Genomic DNA, 24,990 nt, shown 5'->3' on the forward strand with positions numbered 1-24,990 from the left:
TTTTCTGTTGTCTTTGTGGGTAAAATAAGGAAAAATAGGTTCAGATTTTCTGTTCTTTTCAATACTATGTTCTATAAATTAACCCATAATTTCCAGTGATCCCGTGTTCTTTTTATTAGTTATGACACTGTTAATTATCCATTTAACTTAGACTAGGTGTAAATGGTGTGAGAAAAGAGAGGACAGGCTTCTAAAGAAAATACTCATTTGGGGAATTTATTCCATTTGATCATAAGCTAGTAATTATTCTGGTTTGCCGGGAAAGTTGGATCTTCCAAATATTTTGTTGTTATGGATTATTTTATGGGCTTTCCCAGGACAGGTCTAGCTCTGTAAGTTTTTCTATGTATTTTTTTTTTCCCCGAAGTCCATAGGAAACTTTCATTAGTGGCTGTGGTGTTCACATTTTTCACTTCCCTCAGTAACCTGTATTTCTGCAGCTACTTACTGGACTTTGGGAGTGGTAAGTTTGTTCTTAAGGGCAACACTGGTGAACAGGCTGCTTACTTCTAAAGTTGCTAAAATTTTAACTTAATGATATTAAAGGGAAGGAAAGATTATTTTTGTGTCTAATAACTCCACAAAAATCCTTAAAATCTTGTTTGGAGCAGCTTCTTTTTCATTACAGTAATCTGATCAAGTCGAACTAGATAATCTTTTTGCCTAAATCAGCTATCGTTACATCAGATAATGCAGTAACTAAAAGCCTCTTTAGGCTACTTAATAGTGCGGAACATGGAGGTTCTTTTCATTATGAAAGTGACTTACTGAACTTGCATTGTAGTTTCTTGTAAGCTTCTGTATCTGGGAGGAGTTTTATTCTTCTCAGGACGATTGTGCTTCTAAAAAGCTTTTTGAAAAAGTAAATAAAATAATAAAAACCTCTCCAACAGAGATTGATAGAGATGTCTTCGAAATTTGAGTCCTACCACACAGTAGATTACAGAACAGATGTCTGACTATAGTAGTACTTCCTGAGAGTAAAATTCTTCAGCTTTTAAAGGATAGAGCAGATATAATAAAACATTTAACGATGTGTTTTGTAGGTTGTTGCAGACATATTTAATGCTATCTGTAATGGTTGGAAGTTTCTGAAAAAGCAACAGGGCCTTATGTAAATGCGTAGCAGCTCCTGGTGCATGAGAAACTAATTTAAACAGTTTGGAAATTACCATTCTTCTCTGTCAGAAAGTTAATGCAAACAGAAATAAAGCATTTTGCATCATAATTTATCAACACTGCCAAATGGGCAATCTGGTTTGGTCTAATTATTTGGTATGGACATTTGCAGATGTGACTGACAGTTCTGCTGATATTAATGAGATGAAGGCTTGCAGAGTGCTAGTGCTAGTCTGCACTGACTTACCAAGTATACACCAAAACAACGGTCTAAAACCAGTTAGGAGGAAAGAGAGTGCTGATTTATATAGAAAAGACTGAAAACTGCCATCAACTGTAAGAAATTATGTATTACGTCTTATTAGATGGTCTGTATAAGGACTACTTAGGACACTGAACATTATTCAAATTAAACCTTTCTGTATTATTTTAGATATTAACATTTTAGTTCAAAACCAGGACAAATGCCTAGCTTCCTTATACAATGCATGGAGAACTGCTTAAGCTAAAGAGCAGGAAAAGCTTTTAAAGCTGGAAGTCTTTTACACGGGTTGCTGCCACTGACAGGAGCAGTTCACCTGCATATAGATGCAAAGTCTACCTCTTCACTCTCCTTCATAAACAGTAGGATAGAACCTTGCTGTAAATCGGGTAAAGAGAACTACAAATAGGACTTCTACCTACTGCTGAGTGGCATCCTTAACCTCTGTCAGCCAAAGGGAACTCATCCCCTGCCAGACTTGCTGTTGCTTCTTCCTCCACCAAAGATCCATGCCCATTTGTACAAGGCTGAAATTGGTGGGTGCATGCTGAGGCATCTGTATAGGACCCTGTACACAGAATAGGAAGAGCACGAAAGCAGAAGCAACTCAGTTCTGCCCTGGGATCAGTAGCCTGGTGGCATGGAATGTGGCTCCTGGCCAGTGGAAAACAACATCTTAGGGGTTATCCAGCAGATGGATACGTGTGAAGTGACTTTGGACAGGAGCCAACAAGAATTCTAAGCAATTCTTTGATGTTAAACTTACTTACAACTCTTGCTTTGGAGTACTTTTCCTGCCGGTGTGTGTATATGTGGTTTGAACCAGAACCAGTAGATGCTTCCGGTATTACCAGCAAGTCATATACCAACCTCAGAGGCTCACTGAGGTCATCCATCACCTCTGCATTGTGGATGTTGGGACAGGTAATTTCAGACATCTCTTTTCAAGGTTATATAGGGAGAAATCCAGGGAACATCAGGACAAAAGTTCTCTGCAGTCCACAGGGTAAAGATGTGTCAACTGCCTTGCCCAGCCTTACAGGTTTTGGCATCTTTGTTTCTCAGAAGCCGTGGGCCATGAGTTACCAAAAGCTTCCACCAATGGCTGGGAAGATGTCTTTCTCTGATGGTCCATTTGCGGGATGATCTGCTCTCCACTAAGTAATACAGATCAGATGCCTGTTTTCTACTTTATCCCAGGCGAGTATCACAGCAAGGCCATTAAGCAAGGCTTCCGTGAGTCTGTGACAAGGATGTTGGTTACAGGAAAAGAAGGATCATGCCAAATCTGTGATGATTTCCAGCAGATGAATAAAGGTATGTCCCAAGATCACCTTCCTAGAGATGTATACTAAGCTTTATGCCATATCTAATATGAGTGCTGTCATTGACTGCACAGAAGACAACAGAAACTGTCATTTGGATGTCACCAACCTGTGACAGCAGCAGCTGTGTGGATCGGTGTGCTAGTGGGAGCTGTGTTCCAGGCGCGGACCAGACCTTATAGTGCTTGCAACAAAGGAGCTGAGGGCTGGGGATTTGCCTGGGGATCAATGACTCTTGCAAGCAACTCAGCCTGCACCGTGTGTTGAGAAGGCGCACCTGTGTTCCTGTCTTTCACCCAGCATCTGCATGACGGTTCTACACAACGGGAGTATTTTTGCTTACAGTCATTCAAGCTATTCTAGAAGATAATGGCCATTTCTACCATTTAATGGAAAATACAGTGGCAGAGACAGCATGATCTCAATCGTGTATGGATGCAGACCTCTACATCTTGGTTGGTCCTGTTTAGATCAGTGGCCTGAGTGATGTCATCCAAATTTCCAGGACTTGGGAAGCTATTCTGTTGCACAGTGAAAATTGACTTCCAGGAAGAACTGTTCAGTTAGCATCTGACTGACTGCACAGCGTTAGAGAAGGTGCATTTGCCTGATGAAAACCCATGTGGTGATCACTAACTTGCTATCTTCATATGAATACAGGACCACCATACCTGTCCATTTATAAATCCATGCTTCTTAACAGACTTGGGTTTTTTTGACCTCAGATCCCAAAACATCAATGTCTAGATGGAGATCCGTGACAAGTGGTGTCCCTTAGGGGGTCCGTACTGGGACCAGTACTGTTTAGTACATTCATCAGTGACACAGACAGCAGGATCGAGTGCACTCTCAGCAAGTTTGCAGATGATGAGCGATGAAAAGCTGGACAATAGCTGCCAGTGTGCACTCGCAGCCCAGAAAGCCAGCTGTAGCCTGGGCTGCATCAAAGGGAACATGGCCAGCAGGTCGAGGGAGGGGGTTCTGCCCCGCTCTGGTGAGACCCCACCTGCAGTGCTGCACCCAGCTCTGGGGTCCTCAGCACAGGAAAGACATGGACCTGTTGGGGTGGGCCCGGAGGAGGGCCATGAAAATGCTCAGGGGGCTGGAGCACCTCTCCTGTGAGGACAGGCTGAGAGAGCTGGGGCTGTTCAGCCTGGAGAAGAGAAGGCTCCAGGGAGACCTTACTGTGGCCTTTCAACACTGAAAGGGGGCTTGGAAGAAAGACGGGGACAGACTTGCTATCAGGGCCTGTTGTGATAGGACAAGGGGTAATGGTTTTAGGCTGAAAGAGGGTAGATTCAGACTAGATACAAGGAAGAATTTTTTTATAACAAGGGTGGTGAAACGCTGGGACTGGTTGCCCAGAGAGGTGGTAGATGCCCCATCCCTGGAAACGCTGAAGGTCAGGTTGGACAGGGCTCTGAGAAACCTGATCTAGTTGACAATGTCCCTGCTCATTGCAGGGGGTTTACACTAGATGGTCCCTTCCAACCCAAACTATTCTATGGTTTACAGACCTTGTTGATGTATTTGCTTCTGGGTTCAAACTACCCTTCAAGAACAATCCATCTTATTACTGGTACTTGGACAGACAGACACCACTGCAGTTTTGCTTCTTTACCCAGCTCATTCAGGCTTTTGTGTCCTCTCACAGGCTCGGAGCAACAGTATTGCTACGAACCCTGCCTGGGTCCTTCATTCCTTTCTTTCCAGCCAGCACCTGCCCACACATGCTGCTGTAGGAAGCAGTGTTGCCATCAGCCTGTTGTCTTAGAGAACCATTCAGTATTAACAGATCACTGAAAGGCAAACCACCGTTGGTGCAAGACAACGTGGTAGGGACTGCATTGGTCTGCGTTAAGTCAGACCTGATGTGCCGAAGCCGTGCTGCAGGGGAGCGCATTGGCTGTACAACAGATGACCACTCCAGACAGCTTTGTTTTGCCTAAGTTTGGTCTGAAGCTGCACCATAACGTGCTAACCTGATTTGCCTTCTGTAGGATCCTCCTTTGGCCTGCATTTGTGTAGCGCTAGGGCAGCACTTAGTGGAAAGGAAGGGTCTCTCTTACAGTATATTGCTTAAATATAACACTGCTTTCAAGGATGGAAATTTACTGCAGTTGTAACTAATTTCCAGAACTGAGGGTGAAAAGATCCTGAAAATAAAGTTGTAGCTAGAATACCGAATGAAATTCAGAGAAACTTCACCTGGGCTTAGTCCTGCTCCCCTTCTATATAATGAAAAGTTGGTGTTATTAAGCCATTTTGAACATTAATTGATTACTCTAACTACAGGATCACCACATGTCAATAGAGTTTTAACAAAATACTGAATTTCAGCAAGCCTGGTGCATGGTCTGTGTCCAATATCTCCTTTCATTTAGAAATGCTAATAACGGTGACAGGAGACCTGTTTGAAGTATAGCAGGCGTGAGCCTTGTGAGCATTTTCTACGCTGATCTCATTGGCCACAGGACTGTTCCAGGATATAAGATGACTACTGTGCCCTTTTCTTTTTGCAATATAGAGAATTGAGAGCTGAATAGAAAGTATTTCATTTTTGTATTTTCCTTATTCCAGAATTCAGGATAGTTATCACCTCTGACCCATTATCATCCCTGTGATATGAAGCAGCTGTCCAGTGCACCATGAACAATGGCAGGGAGAGGGAAGTCTGGCTTATCATTCTTTTGGTAACCTTAAAATGATAACTGGAAAAAAGACTCCTTCTGTTCAAAATTCACATGCAACTTCCATTAGTCCCACAAAGCTGTCCTTCTATTTTATAAGAGTTTTCCATTTGTTATTGTTATTAAAGAGCAGGAACATGGTAATTTAAATTACTTCTTCCTTTCATTTTCAATGACAAAAAAAAAATAGAGGGAAGGCACTTGTTTCAATAAAAGAGCTTCTGAAATAGAAAAATTTACGCCTTTTATGCTGGAATAGAGCAGCAGACCTATAGAAAGAATAAGGTTCTGCATATGTGTTGTAATTGCACAGAAAAGGAACTGCCAATAGCATACACTACTTACAGAGCCATTTAAGGAACTTTGATAACTGTCCACCTAAATGCAATGTATTTCCCTCAGGAAACAGAAAAGAGGTTTTATTCCACTATGTTTTTCCTTCTTTCAGTAGCTCATGGAAATTATGTATGCATGGGTATTTTCAGTTTAATCATATTTTGTAATTTTTAACTATTACTTAAAACTCAAATTCAGTGTAATCAGCCCATCTGTTAGCAATGGTTATAAAATTATGTTGAAGATTAAAAACCTGATGCAGCGTCAGTATGTCCTAGCATAATTAAGCTTGTTTTATGATAAATTATTAGGATATGGCTTTTGTCTACTTGAGCAGCTTTAAAATGGTAAACCATGGTAGGCTTAATATATGACATTTGAAGGTATGTACAGAACAACAACAACAACAAAAACCAACCCCAAAAAAACAGTTTCTCAGATCCTGTGTTTATAGATGGGGTGTCTTTGCAGGCCTGGGAAATGCCAGCAGGGTAATTCCGCATTGCAACCAAATTCACTGCATTTTTTCAGTTCATCAAACACTACCTTGGATCTCTCTCCTCCCTGTAGAACGTCACCCACACAGGCATTAAAAAAGCAAGTTTACTAAATTCAATATTTGTTTTAAAAAGGGCCAGCATGGCCTGTATGGGCACTGGTAGAAAAATTAGTGCAGCATTCACTTACATAAATTGAGGGTATTGCTAAAAATACGCTGTTCCTCAGTACTTGAAGCACTGCAACATAACTTAGTCTACCCACAGCGAGAGTTAACATTCTAAGCATTTTAATTCTGGCATTACTGTGAAACAGCTAGATATATAGTCATCTCTATTGGAAAACCATTCTTCATGTGGACACTTTTTATCCCTTTAAAAACATGTCCTTGGGGAAAAAAAAACCAAACCAAACCAAAAAAGCCCATTTTGCAAAAATAAAACTGTATAAGCCCTTTATATAATTTATGTGCTAAACTTCCTACAAAGTCTTCCTCCCCTACAAACTCTGCCTGCAGATGAAGTGTTTTAACCTTGCCCTTTTAATTTATTCTACATTCTAATTTTCAATAAACAGATGCCGCCTCTTTTCGCGCTTGTTTCCACATTGTTCCACATTCTGCCTGTGTTGTTTCTGCATGTGTGAATATTCAATTACCTATTTCTCCATGATTCTGCAACTGATGTACTAAATGTCTGTACAGGTTTGGGGGAGGGTAACTAGGGAAGGCAAAACTTCAGAAAAAAAAGAGTTACAGAAGTTTAAAGTATTCCGAGAGTCAGGTGCTTTCCCTGAAAACTGCTAAGTTAGGAAGCAAATCACAAGCCACAACTAGAAATACAAGGATTACAAAGACACGTACAGAGAAGCAGAATTGCTGCACAGTGGCTCAGAATATGTAAGTATTTCTTTGGTCAGCACCTGGGTGTGAAATGCTCAATAGCAACCAAAGGGGCAGAAGAGGTGGTTGGTGCTGCTGCTTCTGGAAATTGTGTCTTTTTTTGGATAAAAATCACAAAGCAGCTGATTGCCACTGTGGTTATTTATAGCTAAGATTTGATAACACATCTTTGGGAGTCAAAGGTGAAGTATGCTATACAAAGGATGAAATGTTACTCTTGATGCGAATTCTCCGAGAAAGGAGATCACAGGACAGCTTTGCAGTACAGCTCTCAAGATCTTGTGGCCCAAAAGCCTAGTTGCAGGTACAGGCTTTAATCTGTAAATCTAAGGAATCCAGGGCACAGAACTTGCACTAGCTTCCAAACTTGAGAGTAACTGCTGCTGCATTATTCGCTCGTAAGGATACCTCTTTCCTGAATCACTAGTGAGCTCTTACCAGTTGCAACCTGCACCTTTACCTTGCACAGTCCCAGCCGGGAACCCGAGCGACTTTGTCGGCAGCTGCTCTCACGCTGTGCTGGTCAGACCCCAGGAACAGAACCCTCAAGCACGGGAATATTCTTATCATAGACAGCTGAAAGGCTCTGTGGAAAAACCAAGTTAAACTGCATTTCAGAGCCATGTACCAAACTGGTAGGCTGGGTGGGAGCAAAGGTTGGGTTCAGAGATTTGTGTTTGCTAAAAATGGCACAACATTTAGAACAGCAGAGGCAGCTCTGGAGCTTGCACACAGGAGTCTGCAACTGGTGCATTTCAGAAACCAGGGATGCGAGATGGAGAGATGGTGGAGCAAGGACATGGTGATTCAGAAGCTTCAGCTCACTGGGCAGCCTTTGCTGGCAGGACTCCGGCACAGTTGCAGCGGGCAGGTGAGGCCAGCTTGCTCTCCCAGCCCTGGCTCCTCCCTAGCAGAGACCCCTCAGTCAGAGAGCAGAGCCACTGCTGGCACCAAGCGTGCTCTCTGCCTACTCTTGCACCGACACCATCCTCTTTTCTTATCTGGCAATAAGTAATTGGGGTTTGCTCACCTGGCAAGGGTTACGTGGCATTTTCTGACTCCAGGTGCTGCAAAGCAACCTCATCTGTACTGTAGGTCCTGCAACAAAAGCAAAAGGAACCAGACAGGAAAGCGTGGCACAAAAACTTAGCGGGAAGGAGGTTGTCGTGAAAGACTCCTCTGTGCTCAGTGGAGCCTGATGATAAAGAGCCAGAGCAGAATCCTGACACTAACAGCAGCATAAGGTTGTCCCGAGGCTCCGTGGCTGTGGTACCCTTAACTCATTTAATGCAATTGCACAGCTGTTAAAACTGCCGTTCACCAGCACAGACAATTGGTGGTAACAACCAGGACAGTAAGAGTCTAAAGGGCAGAACAAACATGACAAATAACTTTCTTGCCGTAGACTCCTGCCTTTCAGTCCTCGAACCAAGAGGCATGTGCTGCTTTGTATAAGGAAGCTGCCCCCTCCGCTTCCCAAACACAGGCCGCTGTCGCAGCTTACTGCTGCCATTCTGTAGCCAGCCAGATCCACCGTAATCCCTCCTCTTGCTCTCCAGAAGGAGCAGTTTAGAAATTATTTCATAGCTACAGCTGTGGTAAACTATGAGGCCTAGGAATAAAAGCCTCAAAACTAAAGTCGGGACTTACAAAATATACTTTGCACTATAGTCTGGAAGCACACTGGGCTTTACAAAGGGCAAGAAATTAATTCTCCCACCACCTGCAAAATAGGAAGCGTATGTCAGTTCTGCACCCGGAGCGAAAGCTGAGCGCTTACCTGGTGCGGCCCCTCCAGGACGAGGCTCAAAGCCCCTACACACACGTTTTGATTATTGTAGCCACCTCTTCTTGAAAATGAGACACACAGTATGTTTGTGTCCCTGCAAGTCACGCGTAAGGAGAGCTTTGAATACTTGCCAGGCTTGGGACCTGTGGCCCACGCTGGGCGACAGTCAGATTTTTAAAGTGTAAATGGCCTCTTAGGAGAGCTGGCCCTTGCATGCTGATTTCCAGTACATCAATGGAACTAAAAAAAAACAAATACCTTGATGTACAGCCTATACAGCTCCCATGCAGTTACAGAAAAGTACTGCCTGGCTGTAGGCTTGCTTTGTGTGCAGAGGAAGACACAGTTAGCTCTCAAGTCAGTGTGCCAGGTGAAGACTCTGCAGCTGCAGCTCTGCTTTATGCGACAAGAGTGAGAAAGCTCAGCAAAAAACCCCCACAGAACTTTCTAACCTGAAAACTACCAGAAAAGGTGATGTTCCGTGAGTACGCGGCCCAGCTGGAGACAGAAACGGTGATAAATTCACCTCCCTGTATCACTAACCAGACCCTTAAAAGTTAAAAGAGGCATTTGACTTGGAAACATTGCTCACTGGACAAAGTCAAACCTGTTCCTGTCCAGCAAGCGCAGGCTATTGCTGCAGCATATTCTGCACACGGCATTTGCATGAGCATCAGTAGGACTTTCATAGGTTGGCTCAGATAACACAGTGGCAGGGAACAGATCAGCAGGTAAAGCAGAGAAGTGCACAGTACCCGCAAATCATAAATAGAGAAAGATTTAATTACATGCTTGGTTAATATTTACAAGCATTGAGGTTGTTGTTAGATATGTAAATAAAACACGGAAGTAAGACACATGGGCTGCAGTATCCAAGCAAAGCCAAAATATAACAGGTTAGAGTATTTATTGTGAACTGGCATATGCCTGGAGTACGGAATGCAGACACACTACATAAACTGAAAGAATAAATAAATAAATATTGACATTGTTCTACACCTGTTTAGCCTCTGGAGACCAGTGATTTGTGGGACCATATGCTGGACAAAATGAGACTGTTCATTGATAATTGTAAATGTGGTGACCCCTTGCAAACTGGATATTAAAAATATTAAGTAAATGGCACATTTTAATTATACAGTAAAGAGGCTGTTCTCCACCATTAAAAGACTGCAGCTGTCATGAGGATTTGATCATATGACAGAAGGTAACATTTATTTGATAGTAGACCTTGGTAGATGACATCCAAAAATGATCCTTAGATTCTCAAACACATTCAGTTCAGATTTGGGTTTAACCATGAGGCTTTGGTGTCTTTGTCTTTCAGCTGAGACAATTTTTATCTCTCCCTCATATACTATAGGGCTCGTTTGTTTTTTATTTTTGTTTTAATCTGCTTTGCAGTATTTAAATTTCAAATTAAGTAGTATTAAATGAGAAACTGTAAACGATGGAGTCTGGAATTGGAAGTCAACACATTTGTTATTCTTTTTGCCAAAGGTATCAAGTAAGTTCCATAATTATCACAGTATCATATCGTCTTTGTCAACATAAACAGAGCTTTCTGTCAGCTTTGAAGGTGCCATTGGTGAACAACTGAACATGCAGACTTCACAGAGCAGCAGCTCAGGAGAAGCTGAGAGCATTCACAAAGTTGCATAAGGAAATGAAGTAGAGACAGGTAGCAAGTAGTCACCACCAGAAGTGCCAAACACTCTCACGTATATGCTCCTATATCTGAGGCAGAGGAGAGGAACTGTAGGTTTTGTAGCTTCCTTCCTGCCCGTTGTGATCCAGCTTTAAGACAAATGTGTGAAGGTAAAGGAGCTGCCTGTGTAGATTCATTCTTCTCACTGATCCAGAGAAACCCTTCTATACACATGGGTTGATTTTTTCCCACTCCACTTCTAATTTTATGAAGTCCACTTTCCTTGTCTCACATTGTGCCGATCCTGTGGTGAGGCACTTGCAGAGTCTGAAGGTTGGGGCATGTGAAATAAGGAGCTGGAAGAAAGCATGCTGCTATTCCATTGGAAGCGAAAGGGAGCGTAGGCCCATAGAATACTTCTTCCTTCCCTTCCTTGCTAACATCCAGCACCTGCAGGCCAAAGCATACAAAATATTTCAGAGATCAGAGAAGAAAGCGGAAACAAGATTTGCTGGCACACACCACGTGTATACTATTAATCCCAACGGAAAGGTAGTTTCAGTTCATTTTTATATTGTATTTATGGATCTGGTGATCCGTTGCTGTCCTCATCACCCAAATCTTATGCTGGCTAGGCATTCAGTAGCGGACAGCGACACGGGATCCTGCTTCAAGGCAGCAGATCATGCCACTGTGCAAGTAGAATACTGTGCACAGAAGTGCCACTGTCACCACAGAGTATGAATGATTTGTCACTTGGTGGTGTATAAGGAGCAAGGGAGCTCTATGGAATTTGGAAAGGCCAAATAAATGATTGACTTAAAAGAAAATGCAGGTATACAGAAAAAGTGATTTTTTTTTTCTTCCAAAGGAGAAAGTAACCTCGCATTTGCTGTATTTGAAGATAAAAGGGCTAGTTTTGCTGGTTAAAGCCAGGTACGCTGCCAACAGCTGAGAAGTGGCAGCTCACCCAGCTCTGCCAAAGCACTCATTATACTTACTTCTTCCTTGAATGCAGGGACTGTCTCCAGCAGGCTGCCAGTTCACAACCAGTTTGGGGATGCGGACAAATGTCCATTTAAGAAAGCAAGATCCCAGTATCACTTTCCCTTGCCACTAAGCAGTATTTAAACCCAGCTGCAATCCTGCAAGGTACCTGCTGATTATATATGAGCCTGTTGGTGAAGTACAGCCACCACCCTGACACTGTGCTATTACTCCATCTGAAGCACTGTGTGTCAGTTATTGTCATCCAAGCCAGTCTGCATGACTTTTTTCCAATAACAATTGTTAGGTATGGTTTCCAACCATTTGGTAAAACATAATTATACTATGACCAGAACATGGCTCCATCTGCTTATCTTGCATGATCTAGTCTTTACAAATTCATACTAATAAGCATTCATTTTAAGACCAGCAGCTCAATATCTAATACATTCCCTTATTATGCTAAGTCTAATTTCTAGTCTTACGGGACAGTTTGGAGATGAAATCCTAAAATCCAAAAAGTTGGAAGCAAATGAAAATGTTTATCAGCAAAAGTGCAGAAACTGAGATGTAAACAAAAGTTTCTGTCTGTAATTGCCCAGCTGGTCACAAAAGCGATGGCTGTGATGCAGACTTGCTTCACTCAAACATGCAGAAAGATAAGAATTCCTGATTTCTTTACATGAATACCTGAAAGCCATGGATCTGCAGGCAAGCTGCTCTTACAAAAGATAAGAGAGCAGAAGAGTTTGTTGGACAACCTATTGCCTACAGCAGGGATCAAAAAACCTCCATTCCAGCTTTGAAGCAGTAAGTGCTAGGGCAGGTTGCAGGCTGACTGAACTTTGTCAAAGAACAACTTGATAACTCTGGCAGCTATTCAAAAAGACAACTTGGAAAGAAGGAAAAAAAAAAAGTACAAGATGGGCTGGAAAATTGTTAGCCCACGCCCCATCATCCATTTCTGCAACCCTTTTAATTTTCAACTTAATTGTGTAACCTGAGAATATGTACCTATTATTTTACCCAGATCTTGCCATAGGAGAGATTCCTCAACCCTGTTTTACTAGAATAACTGAAAAGAATTGCATCTACTGGCTCATCTGGAAAGATTTTTAATATCCACAGCATTTCCTCTCTGTGTCTGTGTGAACACTGTCAGGTTCAGTGGCTGCATAAGAAACACCCTTAATCTCTCCACTTCACATGCATTTTCCTTTTTGAATAACCTCTGTGCAAAATTTATCCTTGAAAAATTATTGGAAAAGACTTTAAAAGAAACCTAAATCACTCACCTGGATACATGCCAAAGGCTCATTTGTCCAAATCGAATAGCCACCAACTAAATATATCCTACCGTTGTGGACAGCGACTCCAGACTCATTTTGACCTAAAGCGAGAAAGGAAATAGAAACCACTTTCAGTGTTTAATTAACCCTTTTAACGTCGAATGTTGGAGTTCTGTAATAGGATGCAAATGCACCTGGCAGTAACTCGACTGTTTCAGAATTCACAACATGTAAGAGTGAAGGTGAAGCATGAGGGGGCTGTTCTTTGCACTCTGCAGGAGCCCTGTACAGTGCTGTCCAGAGAGATACCCCAGATGAGCAATAAACTGAGGCTGTGCAGGGAACCATCTGCTGCCTCCTCAGCGGCACAGGTTTTTGTACACGTGTATTTCATAGGCAAGCTCCCCACCTGCCTCTCGGCTGCTAGCATCACACATGAACATCCAAACAGACACATAGGCTGAGAGAGCTGAATGCCCCTCACGTTCTGCCCGCCCCTGTTCACCCCCTCATTCCTCCAGGTACAAGTAGGGTGAAAACTGCAAAAGATGCTGTGCAAGCTCATCCCCATAGCAACAGTCTCCTGAACAAGTTTGGAAGTTCTGAAGGATAAATACAGCCTTAAAAGAATATGCACTACACAGTGCAACAGGCACATTTACCACCAGTTGCAGATACACGAAGAAAGGCTTACATAGCTTCTTTAGGTGCAGGCTGTGGAAACAACCCACCAGGTTGTATCTGAGGAGAGACTACTGTCTCACAGCATTCAGAGGTATAGAGTCAGCTCCAGAATGAGGGTGCCTGCCGTGCCAGTGCTTTTGCAGTTGCAAACCAGATTATGTCCTTCTCAAACGTTCCTCCAGATAATAAAATAATCAACTGGAGAGCCAAAGGGATATGAAAAACTAATTTTGTCTGACAGTGTGTAGCTCCTTTTTAACCTATGTCTCTCTCCCAATGTCCATCAAGCTCTCTAATGACCTGACTCAGAAACCAAGCAACCCTTCTTCAGATCCCAGAGATTAAGAAACACAATGCAATATCTTATAGAACAAAGTTGCTACAAGAGCAGCTTTTAAACCTACCAGGAGGAAGATGACATAAGGCAACTGCCTTATTTGTCAGATACTCATTTCCCTGACATGGTGTTTCTAGCTATCCTGAACTTCTAGATAAGCTCCTACATCCTTTTGTATCCTTTCCAGTGGTAGAGCTCAGAAATCAATTCAAAACCAAGTGGAAAAAGATGACAAGTGAGGTAGGCTTAGTTCTAGGACTCCTATAGCAGTCTGCACTGGAAGTTTTTGCAGCCAGTACTGTTATTAATTGAGCTCCAAGTCTACCACACAAGAGAATGGCCCCAACGTTAATGCTGCCCTGTCCTGGAAATCCATCCTTTTCTGCAAAGCTATGTTGGTGCTACTCTGAGAGTGTGTCACATACCTGTCTCTCCCAGGGATTCAAATGGGTAGTTCATCTGGGAATTGTATCAGGTGGCAGTGAAATTTGGTTGACTGGGTGGCAGGAACATTGAGTTGCAGTGTGATGGTCAAGAAGAACTTTACAGACCCTGTAGCTAACTGAGCTGTTCAACTCATCCCTGACTTGATGGAACTCCAATAAAGACACCTCCTTTGGTGTAATTTATTAAGATACCGTTTAGAAATAAGTGATGGTTAACGGATATCAGTGAAAGCTTTCCCTGTAATGCCAGCAGGAAGCACAACAAAACGGTATTATGGGGGAGACATATCTGCCTGTTGTACACTCAAACAGGGAGCTAAATCTACCACTGCAGGCAAGCTTCCGGGGATTCAAAAGCAAGTACTGGTAATACAAGGACAAATTATTTTTGATTGATTAATTAAATTAATGTGCACCTTCTTAAGAATTTAGCCTACGATGTGCTAAAACAAGTGTTTTGTAGAACACTGAATGCCAGAACAGTGTCTTCTTGGCCAATGAAGGTTCCTAAATCAGAAGCAATTGCAGCAGTCATGGAGTTCCACATACTAAAGGCACCTAAAGGGAAAAGAATTGATGTTTTATTTTAACAGTAGCAAGTTTCCCTATCTGGTGTACAATACTCGCCTGTCAACATGTTGAAGCTGCAACGTGTCCACTGGTCAGCATCTATGCTGTAGGAGTCTATGTGCCGAACCAGAATCCGATCATTGTTATAGTCGAGATCATTCCCACCTAACACGTAAAGTTTCCTTTGGACAGCAGCCATGGAGTGATACACTCTCCTCTGCAACATCGGGCTACGGCTTAACCATTTATTCTGGAAAGAGAAAGAGAAAACTTGTCTCAGCACTGCTTAGAGGCATACCTATATTAGCAGTACAATAATAGTAGCATGTTACTTGTGTTCTCCTTACCCTTGGCCAGAAATCACAGGTATGTATACTTGTGTTGTTCATGTGTTAAATGTGTGCTGGTTATAACACTGACTAGATATACCGGTCTTTCAACATGTGGTTTACAGTTCTCACATTTAAATTCATTAATAGTATTTCTTGATCTGTATTTTTTCTGTTTAGCTCATCGGGTTTCAAAGCTTTTATTATTCTTTGTAATTCAGTAGCAAATCCTCCTTAAGCAAGACTATTAGATGTCTCCTTTGTATACAGTGCTAAAATTATCTGTACTAACTAGCTGTTATGAGAGAAGAGAGATTCTTCTACCTTTCATTACTCAGAAGATCAAATGATCTTATCCTTGGGGAATGAAGCAACAGGGAAAAATTATTTCCTAAAGAATCTTCTCAAATGATTCATGTATTTGGTTTAATGCTAACTCTTTATTTGTGGGTGCTTACCAAGTAATATTCTTTTGCATATTTTCCTTCCTAGTTAATAATATTCAAGAATTCTACCTGTTCAGGGGAGGGGCGAGAGGACACAGAAGAAGACGGATTAAAGCACAGTATTTTAAAACCAAGGAAACAATTGCTCCTGATACACTTACTGAATCAAATGACCTGGCAATGGATAAGATTAATTTATTTAAGTGGAGGAAGTTAGAATCTGTGAGGAAATTCTTTGCTTTGCATGTGCTACCGCTTGCAGTAACTCAAGAGCCTCTAATACTACTGCCTTTTAACCTCCGCAATATATAGCTATACATTTCAATGTGTAATAGTTGAGTATTAGGCATTAATGTTTGCATTAGCAGTCCAGTCTCTTAACACCAGACTATAGACACCATCTGCTTTGCTAAGCCTGCCTGCATCCCCTGATTATATCTTTAGCTTCCTCCACTGCAGCGCCTGCCAGGTGAGCCGCAAAGCGCTGCAAAGGCAAAGAAACAGAGGGGCCTGGTGGGGTCATTTCTAATAAGCCGGGGTGTGAATACTAATCAGCGGTGAGGAAGCAGAGGTCACCCCAGCCGGCTTGTTGGCAGGTAGCTGTGTGCTCTGTGGCAGATGGCAGGCATTATCGACTCGCCACAAAGGCCTTGCGCAGAAGCAAGCGCTGGTGCTGAATGATAGAGTTATTGAGATTCTGTGCGAGATGCAAGCAGATGTGATGGTTTCCAGCACCCACCATAAACAATATGCCCGCAGAATTTTTAAAAAGAGTTTGTGTGTACAAACACGAAGCAGACCTTGTTTGAAGAATGCAAGTGCACAATTCCTCTGTAACTCCTTACTTGCCAGGCCGGGTTTCTCACCGTCGGCACGGCATGCTGGAGTAGCCCTGCCACTGGCAATTTGGGGTGCAACTTCCACATCAGCAAGTAAAGAATCAAAGCGAAAGACGCACAGTAGAGACACAGTATCTATGTCCCCCTCATAAGCGAAATAAGGTTGCTGCCTGTAATCGCTACTTGGATTTAGGACAGAATCAGCATTCGTACAATCAGCGCATAAAACTGCACCTCAAAAAGAAAGAGGCGGGTGTGTCATTGCCTGCTTTCTGCTTCAGGACCCGTATGTGTTATGCTTTAAAAAGTCAGCGGGAACCACATGGCAGTATCCTGGCACAATTTGGTTCCAAATACAGCAATCAACCCTATTCCACAATCAGAAAAGTCAATACTCTTCCGCGTGGATGTAAATCAAGCTATGCAACTCTGATTGCAAGCTTAGGACTTAAATTCCAAATACAAGCAAGAGGGCATAACCATGCCCTAACCCTCTGAAATGGTTACTGAGCCGTGCTAACCTAATCAAAACATACACACAACGTATGAAATAATCCCTAAAAGATATTTTAGGTGATTGGGTAACAAAATGATAGGCACCCTTGCAGTCAGCAGAATAAGTCACAGCCAGGTAGTATAGTTATGAAAATATGCAGAAAACAAAAAGCCCATACATGCAATTCAAAGCAGAAATACCAATGACAAGGAGCAGTTGCGTGACACTGATTTGGAGTATATTGGAGTACACGTGGCCCAGGGCTGCTGGATTACCAAAAAAACCCAAACAAAACAAACAAACAAAAAAAAAAACACACCAAGGAAAATAAATACTGATAAATACGGGGAATTTAAAGCATATTTCTGTATTTAATCTCAGATTTAATCTCAGATGTCTCTAATACCCACAAGCTGAAAAACATAGTAAGTAGTCAGGGTCTCCATTACTCCGTTAAACTCACACATTAGTACAAAGTGAATTTAAAACACCACTAATCCAAATGGTCAGCATTTTTAGCCTTACCAACTCATTGTATGTATTTGCTAAGACCTGTTTGAAGCAAAACATAGGACAGAAACACGTGCAGCACAGATACCCACCTGCTTAGGATCATAGACCATGAGCCTGTTCTGATACTGTGCAGTATTTGTTACTCCTCCTAAAGGCAAAGTTTATACAGGTTAGGTTTTTTTCATATAAACAAAACCAGATCAGATCAGGTACAGAAAAATAACTAACTCTAGGGTTCATTTGCTGACATAATTACATTGCACACCACCACTTATGCTTACATTCCATTGCATTTTTTATTCCGGTTGCAAGGTAATAAGTAGGATATCTGTCAAACATCTAAACCCACAAAATAACAAACAGCTCCCCCCCCCCCCCCTCCTTTGTAAAACTAAGTCTATGTGCTAAAGAGGAGATAAAAATTGATATGTTTATAAATGACTGTGTATTCAAACCTCATCAAGATGCGAAGATATACCCTGTCCCTGTTCCAAGGAGTGTGCAAGTGTGACGCGGTTTAAAAGAGGAGGAGGTAAGGCTTGTATCAGAGAGAAGGAAGCGGTCAGAGAGGAGCTCTGCCTAACCAGAAGCATGACGTGGGACACTACTGCCAGCTGGAAAGCATAGTGCAAACCTGTGTGACTGTGTTTGCCTATATATTTGAAGGAAATCCTATATTTAGTCTGTATCATAGGGAGAACATCTTCTGTCTTAGTCAGACTTATTGTGTTAGGAGGTTCCTTCATAGTGACCAGAAACAACACTACCATTTACTTTTCAATAATGTTTAGAAACCAAGGTAAAAAGCACTTCAGAAAAATCCAGAATGGACTCCGACCCAAGTAGATGCTGCAGACCAACTATCTACCTCAACACAGTACACGTTTAATGCCTGATCATCCTGGTCTCTACTGGGTTTAAATGGCAAATCTCACTGAGTAAACTGGTAGAAAAACTCTTCTGTCACAAGTCTGTAATCTTACCTGCATAACCATGTTCTTGAGTGTGCTCAAGCCCCCTGGGGAGGGACACGGTATCACTGCAGTGCTGCTGCAGGTCCCACTGCCCCCTCTGTCACCACCCCGGGCCCATGGGAAGATGGGATCAGAAATAACACCTGCAAGCTGCACCTCACCTTTCATCCTACCAGAGAGTCTGGACGTAATGAGGGCATGCCAGTGGCCACGCACCAGTGAAACTCGTATAGACAGACAAACTTTCTATATCATAGTTTTAACCACACTTGTCAACGATGGACAAAATCCACAGTAATGAGAGGAAGGAATTTCATCTGTTGATGAAACATTTGTTGATGTTTCCCTTTTTGTGAGGACATCCCCTGTTTCAGAGAGCAGCAACAGAGCTGCTTTAATTCCTGCTGACTGAGCTATGGCCCAGTCCTACTAAAGCCACTGTGGGTTTTTTTTCTTTTATTTCCAGCCAATGTTAACATGGCTCCATGCTGGGGAATCCTCATTTTGCCACCCTCCAGCTGCACCTAGCTCAGCATTTTGGTTCAGAGCTATACTGCGATTTTGAAGCAACTCCCCCACCTCTCGCATGTCATTTTAGGCTGTAGGGTGGGACCAGTGTGCACTGAAGTTAAACCAGGAGTTCTGCTCCAGATGTACAGCGGTGCCTAATGGGGCATAAGGGTGTGAAATAATAACTGGTCTTTCAGATGGTTTTGTACAACCTGAGTACTGGGAATATCTGGTCCAGAGGACCACAATAAATCTAGTCCAAAGCAAAAACTGTGAAGGATACATGGAGTTGATATAGAGAACTCGGCACCAAAGTGTTATCTGCTGATCTGCTCCTACTGGGCTGAACTACTTGCCAGCAGAAATGTACTCTGATCACTCCAAATAACTTCAGTGAGGCCCAGAATCTGTAGCAGAAACTACAGACAACCAAGTGTCTTGTCTTCAACCACAGTAGCAGGGAGGAATAACACTGTTACTTGGGTGCATCTCTGCCAGCACAGGCACGGTAGGTAGCACAAGCTCCCAGCTCAGGGATGCTTACAAGCTAAGAGACAGCTCGGATGAGATGTAGTCTTTTCAAACTGTTTCCATCACGCTCTGCTACACACTGCCCATCACAGCACCTGTGAAGTACACATACAAGAACACACACTGGAAAGCAAGGACTGTTTCCCACGTCTAATCTCACAGTCTGTTTTGGTCTCTGCAGCCTTCACAGCCACATGCACAAAACAATCTTTTCTAATATGTTTTGTAATTTGATTTTCTTTTACATAGTTATTTTCACTCCTAGCGTAATGTTTAAAAATGAGATGTCATATTCATATTTTGAAAAATAAAAATCATAGTTATTTGGATGATTACCTTCAGAATGTTAAACTACATGAGATGCACCAAAACACAGTGCTGGGTCATATATTTCCATTCAGAGAGGACACCTTAATTTGGGGGGGAAAGATGTGGAGAAGAAGAGAAAGAAGGGAGTTGCTTCCTTGTAAAATAATGAAATAATCAAATAAGCAAGATTTGCCTCTCTCCACAAAGAGCCCCTCATATCAAGTACACAGCTTACATTTTTTCCCCTGCAATATTGCTCATCTGTGGTGTTTTATCATTACATTCCCTTCACATACTGCTCTTCACTTTTAGATTAATCTGCCAAAATGAGATGCTAAGGATTTGCATACAGATTTGACTACACAAAAATAGATCTGGAATTAATAACAGTCTCTATATGTTTTAATTTCTTCTAGACTGGAGTACCCTTGCCTCCAGCAGTATTCCTGGCTTTGAAAGTCATCAAGCTGATTTGTCTGCTCTTAGGTTATGATGCCACATGCTGCTACACTGTCCCCTGCAATCAAAGTGCTCGCAGAGATAGATTCCATGCCTTCCCCTAACAAGTATATTTTATAGATTGGCAGTTTTGATCTCCCCTCCCCAGGGGGATAATCTGCATCTTAACAGGTTTCTATAGATACATCTGTCATTAAATATGCCATCTTATATCTGCATCAATTTTCAAACTCAAGTTCCTCCTAACTTTGAAGTGCTACAGCAAAAGTTTAAAATTTTCTGCCAAAATTCAAATTTAACAAGTCTGTAATGTCCTCTTGAACTAATTTTAAAACAATTCCAGGCAGCTGGGAAAGGGCAAAAGAGCAGCAATATGTCTCTTAAAAAACGGGAAAAGGAAAAGAAAAAAGTTTAAATGGTACTAAAAATAACACATATTTTCCCAGAAAAAAAGGTATAATTCCAAGATCATTTCTTAAACTTCTCTGCAGTGATTTCTATCAGGACAGAAGGGGAATGGCAGGGAGGCATTGTAACAAAATGTAAAAAGAAGTATTTAAAAATACAAACCATGCTATTAGATTTGATGTCAAACAATAGCAGCTAAAGGGGTAGTAACCCATCAGTTACAGAAAGAGGATAAAATGTCTGGCTGGGTAAGTGACAGAAAATTTACAGTTTGGTCAGCACTTGCTGGGGTTTACGAACAGTGATGATTGCACCACTTCGACATGAGCAGCTTGCTTTGAGGACTAGAGTTTCTGGGAGGCAAGGAGCTCCCTCAAGACAAGCCTGTGTCTTTCTTGCTTGTACAGACACGAGAAGACACTCATGAAAAGCCCAGCATCCAACCCCTGGGCTTACAACGTTTTTACGCTACCAGTCACTGTTTCGCACTGCCTCCTTGCAGGCTGTAAGCCTTGCTTTTTAAGCCCTCCAGGACCCCTATTTCCCAACTCACGGGTGCCCCTCTACATGGGGAAGTTGCTGGAGGATTCCAAGACCCACCTTGTCCAGCTCTTCCCTACAGATGGAAAATATTTTGGGTTGTTACAATCCCCTAAACAGTTCCACAAAGTGCACTGAAAAACACCTTCAGTAAAGACACTTCCAAAAAGAGAAGGGTGGGAGGCAGTAGATTCAACAGCATTTTCCCAATCAAAAATTTATAACCCGTATTTATAACATGTCCTAGTAAGACCCCTGTATGACTTATAAAATCTAATCCAATACAAATGCCCCAGAAAATCTCACAACTCTTTCCAAAGTCCCCAAGTGCTAGGCTGCACGCACGAATCCCAGTTCACCGGGAGACGTGTAAAACTACATGTTGGCAAAGAGCTCCCGGGTGTATTGCTTCCAGCAAACCCAGGGAATATATAGAAACTCATGACATGCACCCCAAGGTGCTCTGCTATTTTAAAATAGAAATCTCTTCTCTCTTATGTGTCTGTGTGCTAAACACAAGACAATCCTTCCTCAACATGCAAGCCTACTGCCTTGTACTTCAGCCAGCCCAGAAAGGACAGCTGAGCTGCAGCATGTTCTTCCACCCTAACAAGTCCCCTGGAAGACACCACCAGCAGCTCTAATTAACACTGTTCCATCCCGGATGCTGTCTAGCTGCAAACAAGAGGGCCACAAGCCCTAGTTCGTTTGCACTTTGGTTTTGGTTTGTGGGTTTTTTTAAATCATTAAAGCCTGATGTTTACATTCAATCCAAGTAGAATCAATGGCATCAAACCTATAACACCCATGCTTGAAAGGTGTGAGATCCCTTACCTTTATTAAAATATAATAATAAATAATAATAATAATACACTGTTCCATATACAAACTAAGTCTGGACCACTGAGGCAATTTTTATGTACTTGCTGGTCTCCTGTTTCTGCTAATTTCTGTGCCAGCCACACTGCAAAACTTGATTGGGTTAGATACCATAAATTCCTATTTATTCCAGATCTATTTTTCATAAAATAATTTTAAAGGCATTTACTGACAAAAAAAAATTTCTTCTCCTCACAACTGCATACTGATAATAAGGCAATACTTTTCAACCCAAACCACCTGCAAACTCAGAATAATTCTCCATGATACAGGTTCTCGATCGTTTCCTTGGACAAAATCTCCATTAAGGAAAAAATAAGAATAAAAAAAGAACCTTGAATTTTGAAGAGAAAGCTGTTAAATACAAAGCAACTGTATGGGGTTGGCTTGTTTACCCCAAGTTGAGTTTCCATGTGCATGTCAAGATGTGATTTTAGCTGACACAGGTGAGGTCAGCAACTCAGACCTCTGGGAAACAACAGCACAATACCTCGCTTTAGAGAAGACTTTTCATGTGCTAATCTCTTGAGCACTTGAGGCAGAGGGGAAGCCTCCTAATCCCCAGCTGCAGGTGCAGCAACGGCCCAGAACTGAACTGCCTTGGTAGAGGTTCCCTGCCCTCTCTGTCCCCAGGGGCACTACACCTGTAAGGGAGGAGGAAGGTTAAGGTGCAGAGAAAAGCAGGTGTCCAGATTTGCATGTGCAGGGCAACAGGCATAGGTCAAGTTCTCAGTCTTATGGAAAATGTTTCCCTGCTCTCATAAGGAATGATTGTTTGTAATGTTGAATTCCAAAGGGTCTGGTGCATCTTGTTTCTCTTTCACTCAAATACTTCACTTTTCAAGCATGTGGCATGCAATTCATTTGTGAAATGGGTCATGGTGTCAGATGTTAACTGGGGCCTGTGAGATTCATTTTTCTACAAAATTTCCAAACCATCTGCCCAATGCTGTACTGTCAATACAGAGAACTTATTTTAATGAGTTCTCATCTATTTTTTAAGATAATAAAATAAAATGAGAGCTGTGAAAAAATAAAAAAAAATGAGAAAAAATAATGACACAAACATAAAAATATGTTCTACAATATATGGAGCTCAGAAAACTCGACAGCTGAACCCACTTGTGCTGACCAGAGGGTCCGACTAGTTCCAGAGTGCAGAAGGCTCCCTCTGAGCCTTCTGGCAGGTTAAAAACTTCAAAGAGGTGGTGGCATCTTAAGAGTCCCTCTGTCACCTGAAACACCAGCCATCTATCTCCTATTGCCAGTGTGAGCTTATACTTGTACAGCATTTTGTTTAGCACATTTCCTTTCCCTGCTGCCTTCGCCATGATTTTATGCTCTATTCCATCTCATATTTGTCCCAAAGGAGCAGCAAAGTAAAGCTGAAAATTAATCCAAATAATAATAATAGAAACCCCTTAAGTCCAGGCAGCTTTTGATTAGCAAAGCCTTTGGAAGACAAGGGGCTGTAGCAGAGGCACTGATGCTTTGACTATAGAGTAAGTACACAGTCAGTGTTTGGGTCATGTTTTGATTACTATCTTCACAAATACAAAGGCTAGAAACTTGTATTATCCCAATTTAATTTGTCCACTTACTGAAAAATTGGGCACATTTTCATGGTTACCTTGCCAGCTGGTAGTAGCACTGACTTTGACAGCTCTAGCTGATGACACTTATTTCCCAGAAAAAGCAGCAGGAATACAGTTCAGAAACATCCCTAACTCAGACTAAAATTTTTAATTACTTCATTTTAGGCCACATACTTCAAAATTAGGTTCCCTCCTGCATTACTGATGACTTTATGCTAACACCTTACATTTGATGATGAACGGTGGATTTTTTTCAGCAGTGACTACCGATAGTTTTGGAACAACAAAACATCTCTCTCTACTATTCCCCTGCCCCTGAATATACATGTAGAGTGAGCTACGTTCTGGCCCTAAGCAATTAATTAATAATAGAAAGTTAGCTACACATTGCATCTCCATCTATTTTTATTTTTAAAATAACTCTATTCAATATACAGAAACTAGTTTTCAATCTGAGTACATAATTCAGATCGATACCCTACTGAAGTATTGCATAGTACGCTGTCATACCTCATAATAACCTGTCAGAATCCAGCACCTCAAAACTGCTAGGCATTTTCTCAAAAAATATATAAAATACAAAAAAAAAAAAAGCCCAAAACATTGCTCCTTACTGTGACTTTACAACAGAAATTACGTTGGTAGCATTTTCAAATATAAATGGAACAATACTGATGAAGTATTTTTTGTTGTTTTGCCCAGTTTTGAAGAGTTTATCTAATAGGCTTCCACTTACCTCTGCCCCTGATTCTACAGCTGTATTAGAAGCATATCCATGAAAACAATATCACACTGTTTCATAAAATAAATGCAGATAGTATTTAAATACACAGGCAGGCAGGCATTTCACTTCTGTAACTAAGCACATTAATTGAAATTTTCCCTTTCCTAGCATATCTGGAAAGATTAGTCCCACATTTGACTTAAAAATCCCTACCAAAGACTTCCTTGGCTTGGGTTTTTTTTTTTTTTGTTGTTTGGTTGGTTGATTGGTTTGTTTTGTTTGTTTTTTTGGGGGGTTTTTTTGGTTGGTTTTTTTTCAGAAAAATATGAAATTAAGAAAACATAAATATTACTTTTTTCGTGTACTGGAGCGAGGGCCACACACTAGTGGATGTCTCTAATGCTTTTCAATGATTTCATAGTAAAATGCTTAACAATTTCCTAAAAAGCCCTGTTTTTCATAGAGACTGAAAAATGTAAAACACAGGAGGGAAAAAAAAATAATATCGAGACACAGCAGTAGTAGCATCCATGTATTTGAACTGCCCATCACATACA

The 24,990-nt window shown here is 41.7% G+C and overlaps 1 protein-coding gene across 5 annotated transcripts in view; it reads right to left on the minus strand.

Annotated features, from left to right (window-relative positions):
• Positions 1 to 9,682: 9,682 nt before the first annotated feature.
• Positions 9,683 to 24,990, minus strand: part of KLHL32 (kelch like family member 32) — a 129,359-nt gene continuing 114,051 nt past the window's right edge. For 4 of the 5 annotated variants that reach the window (XM_056344369.1, XM_056344370.1, XM_056344367.1 and 1 more), the window contains 4 exons: positions 17,594 to 17,652; positions 14,939 to 15,131; positions 12,851 to 12,945; positions 9,683 to 11,018 (listed from right to left, as the gene is read on the minus strand). In XM_056344369.1, the coding sequence (XP_056200344.1) occupies positions 10,857 to 11,018; positions 12,851 to 12,945; positions 14,939 to 15,131; positions 17,594 to 17,652 (509 nt within the window). In that variant the 3' untranslated portion in view covers positions 9,683 to 10,856. Of the gene's footprint in view, positions 11,019 to 12,850; positions 12,946 to 14,938; positions 15,132 to 17,593; positions 19,615 to 24,990 lie in introns of those variants that run through there. The other variant, XM_056344371.1, reaches the window with a different exon arrangement.

Source organism: Falco biarmicus, chromosome 6, assembly GCF_023638135.1.
Source record: "Falco biarmicus isolate bFalBia1 chromosome 6, bFalBia1.pri, whole genome shotgun sequence".
NCBI lineage: Eukaryota > Metazoa > Chordata > Aves > Falconiformes > Falconidae > Falco > Falco biarmicus.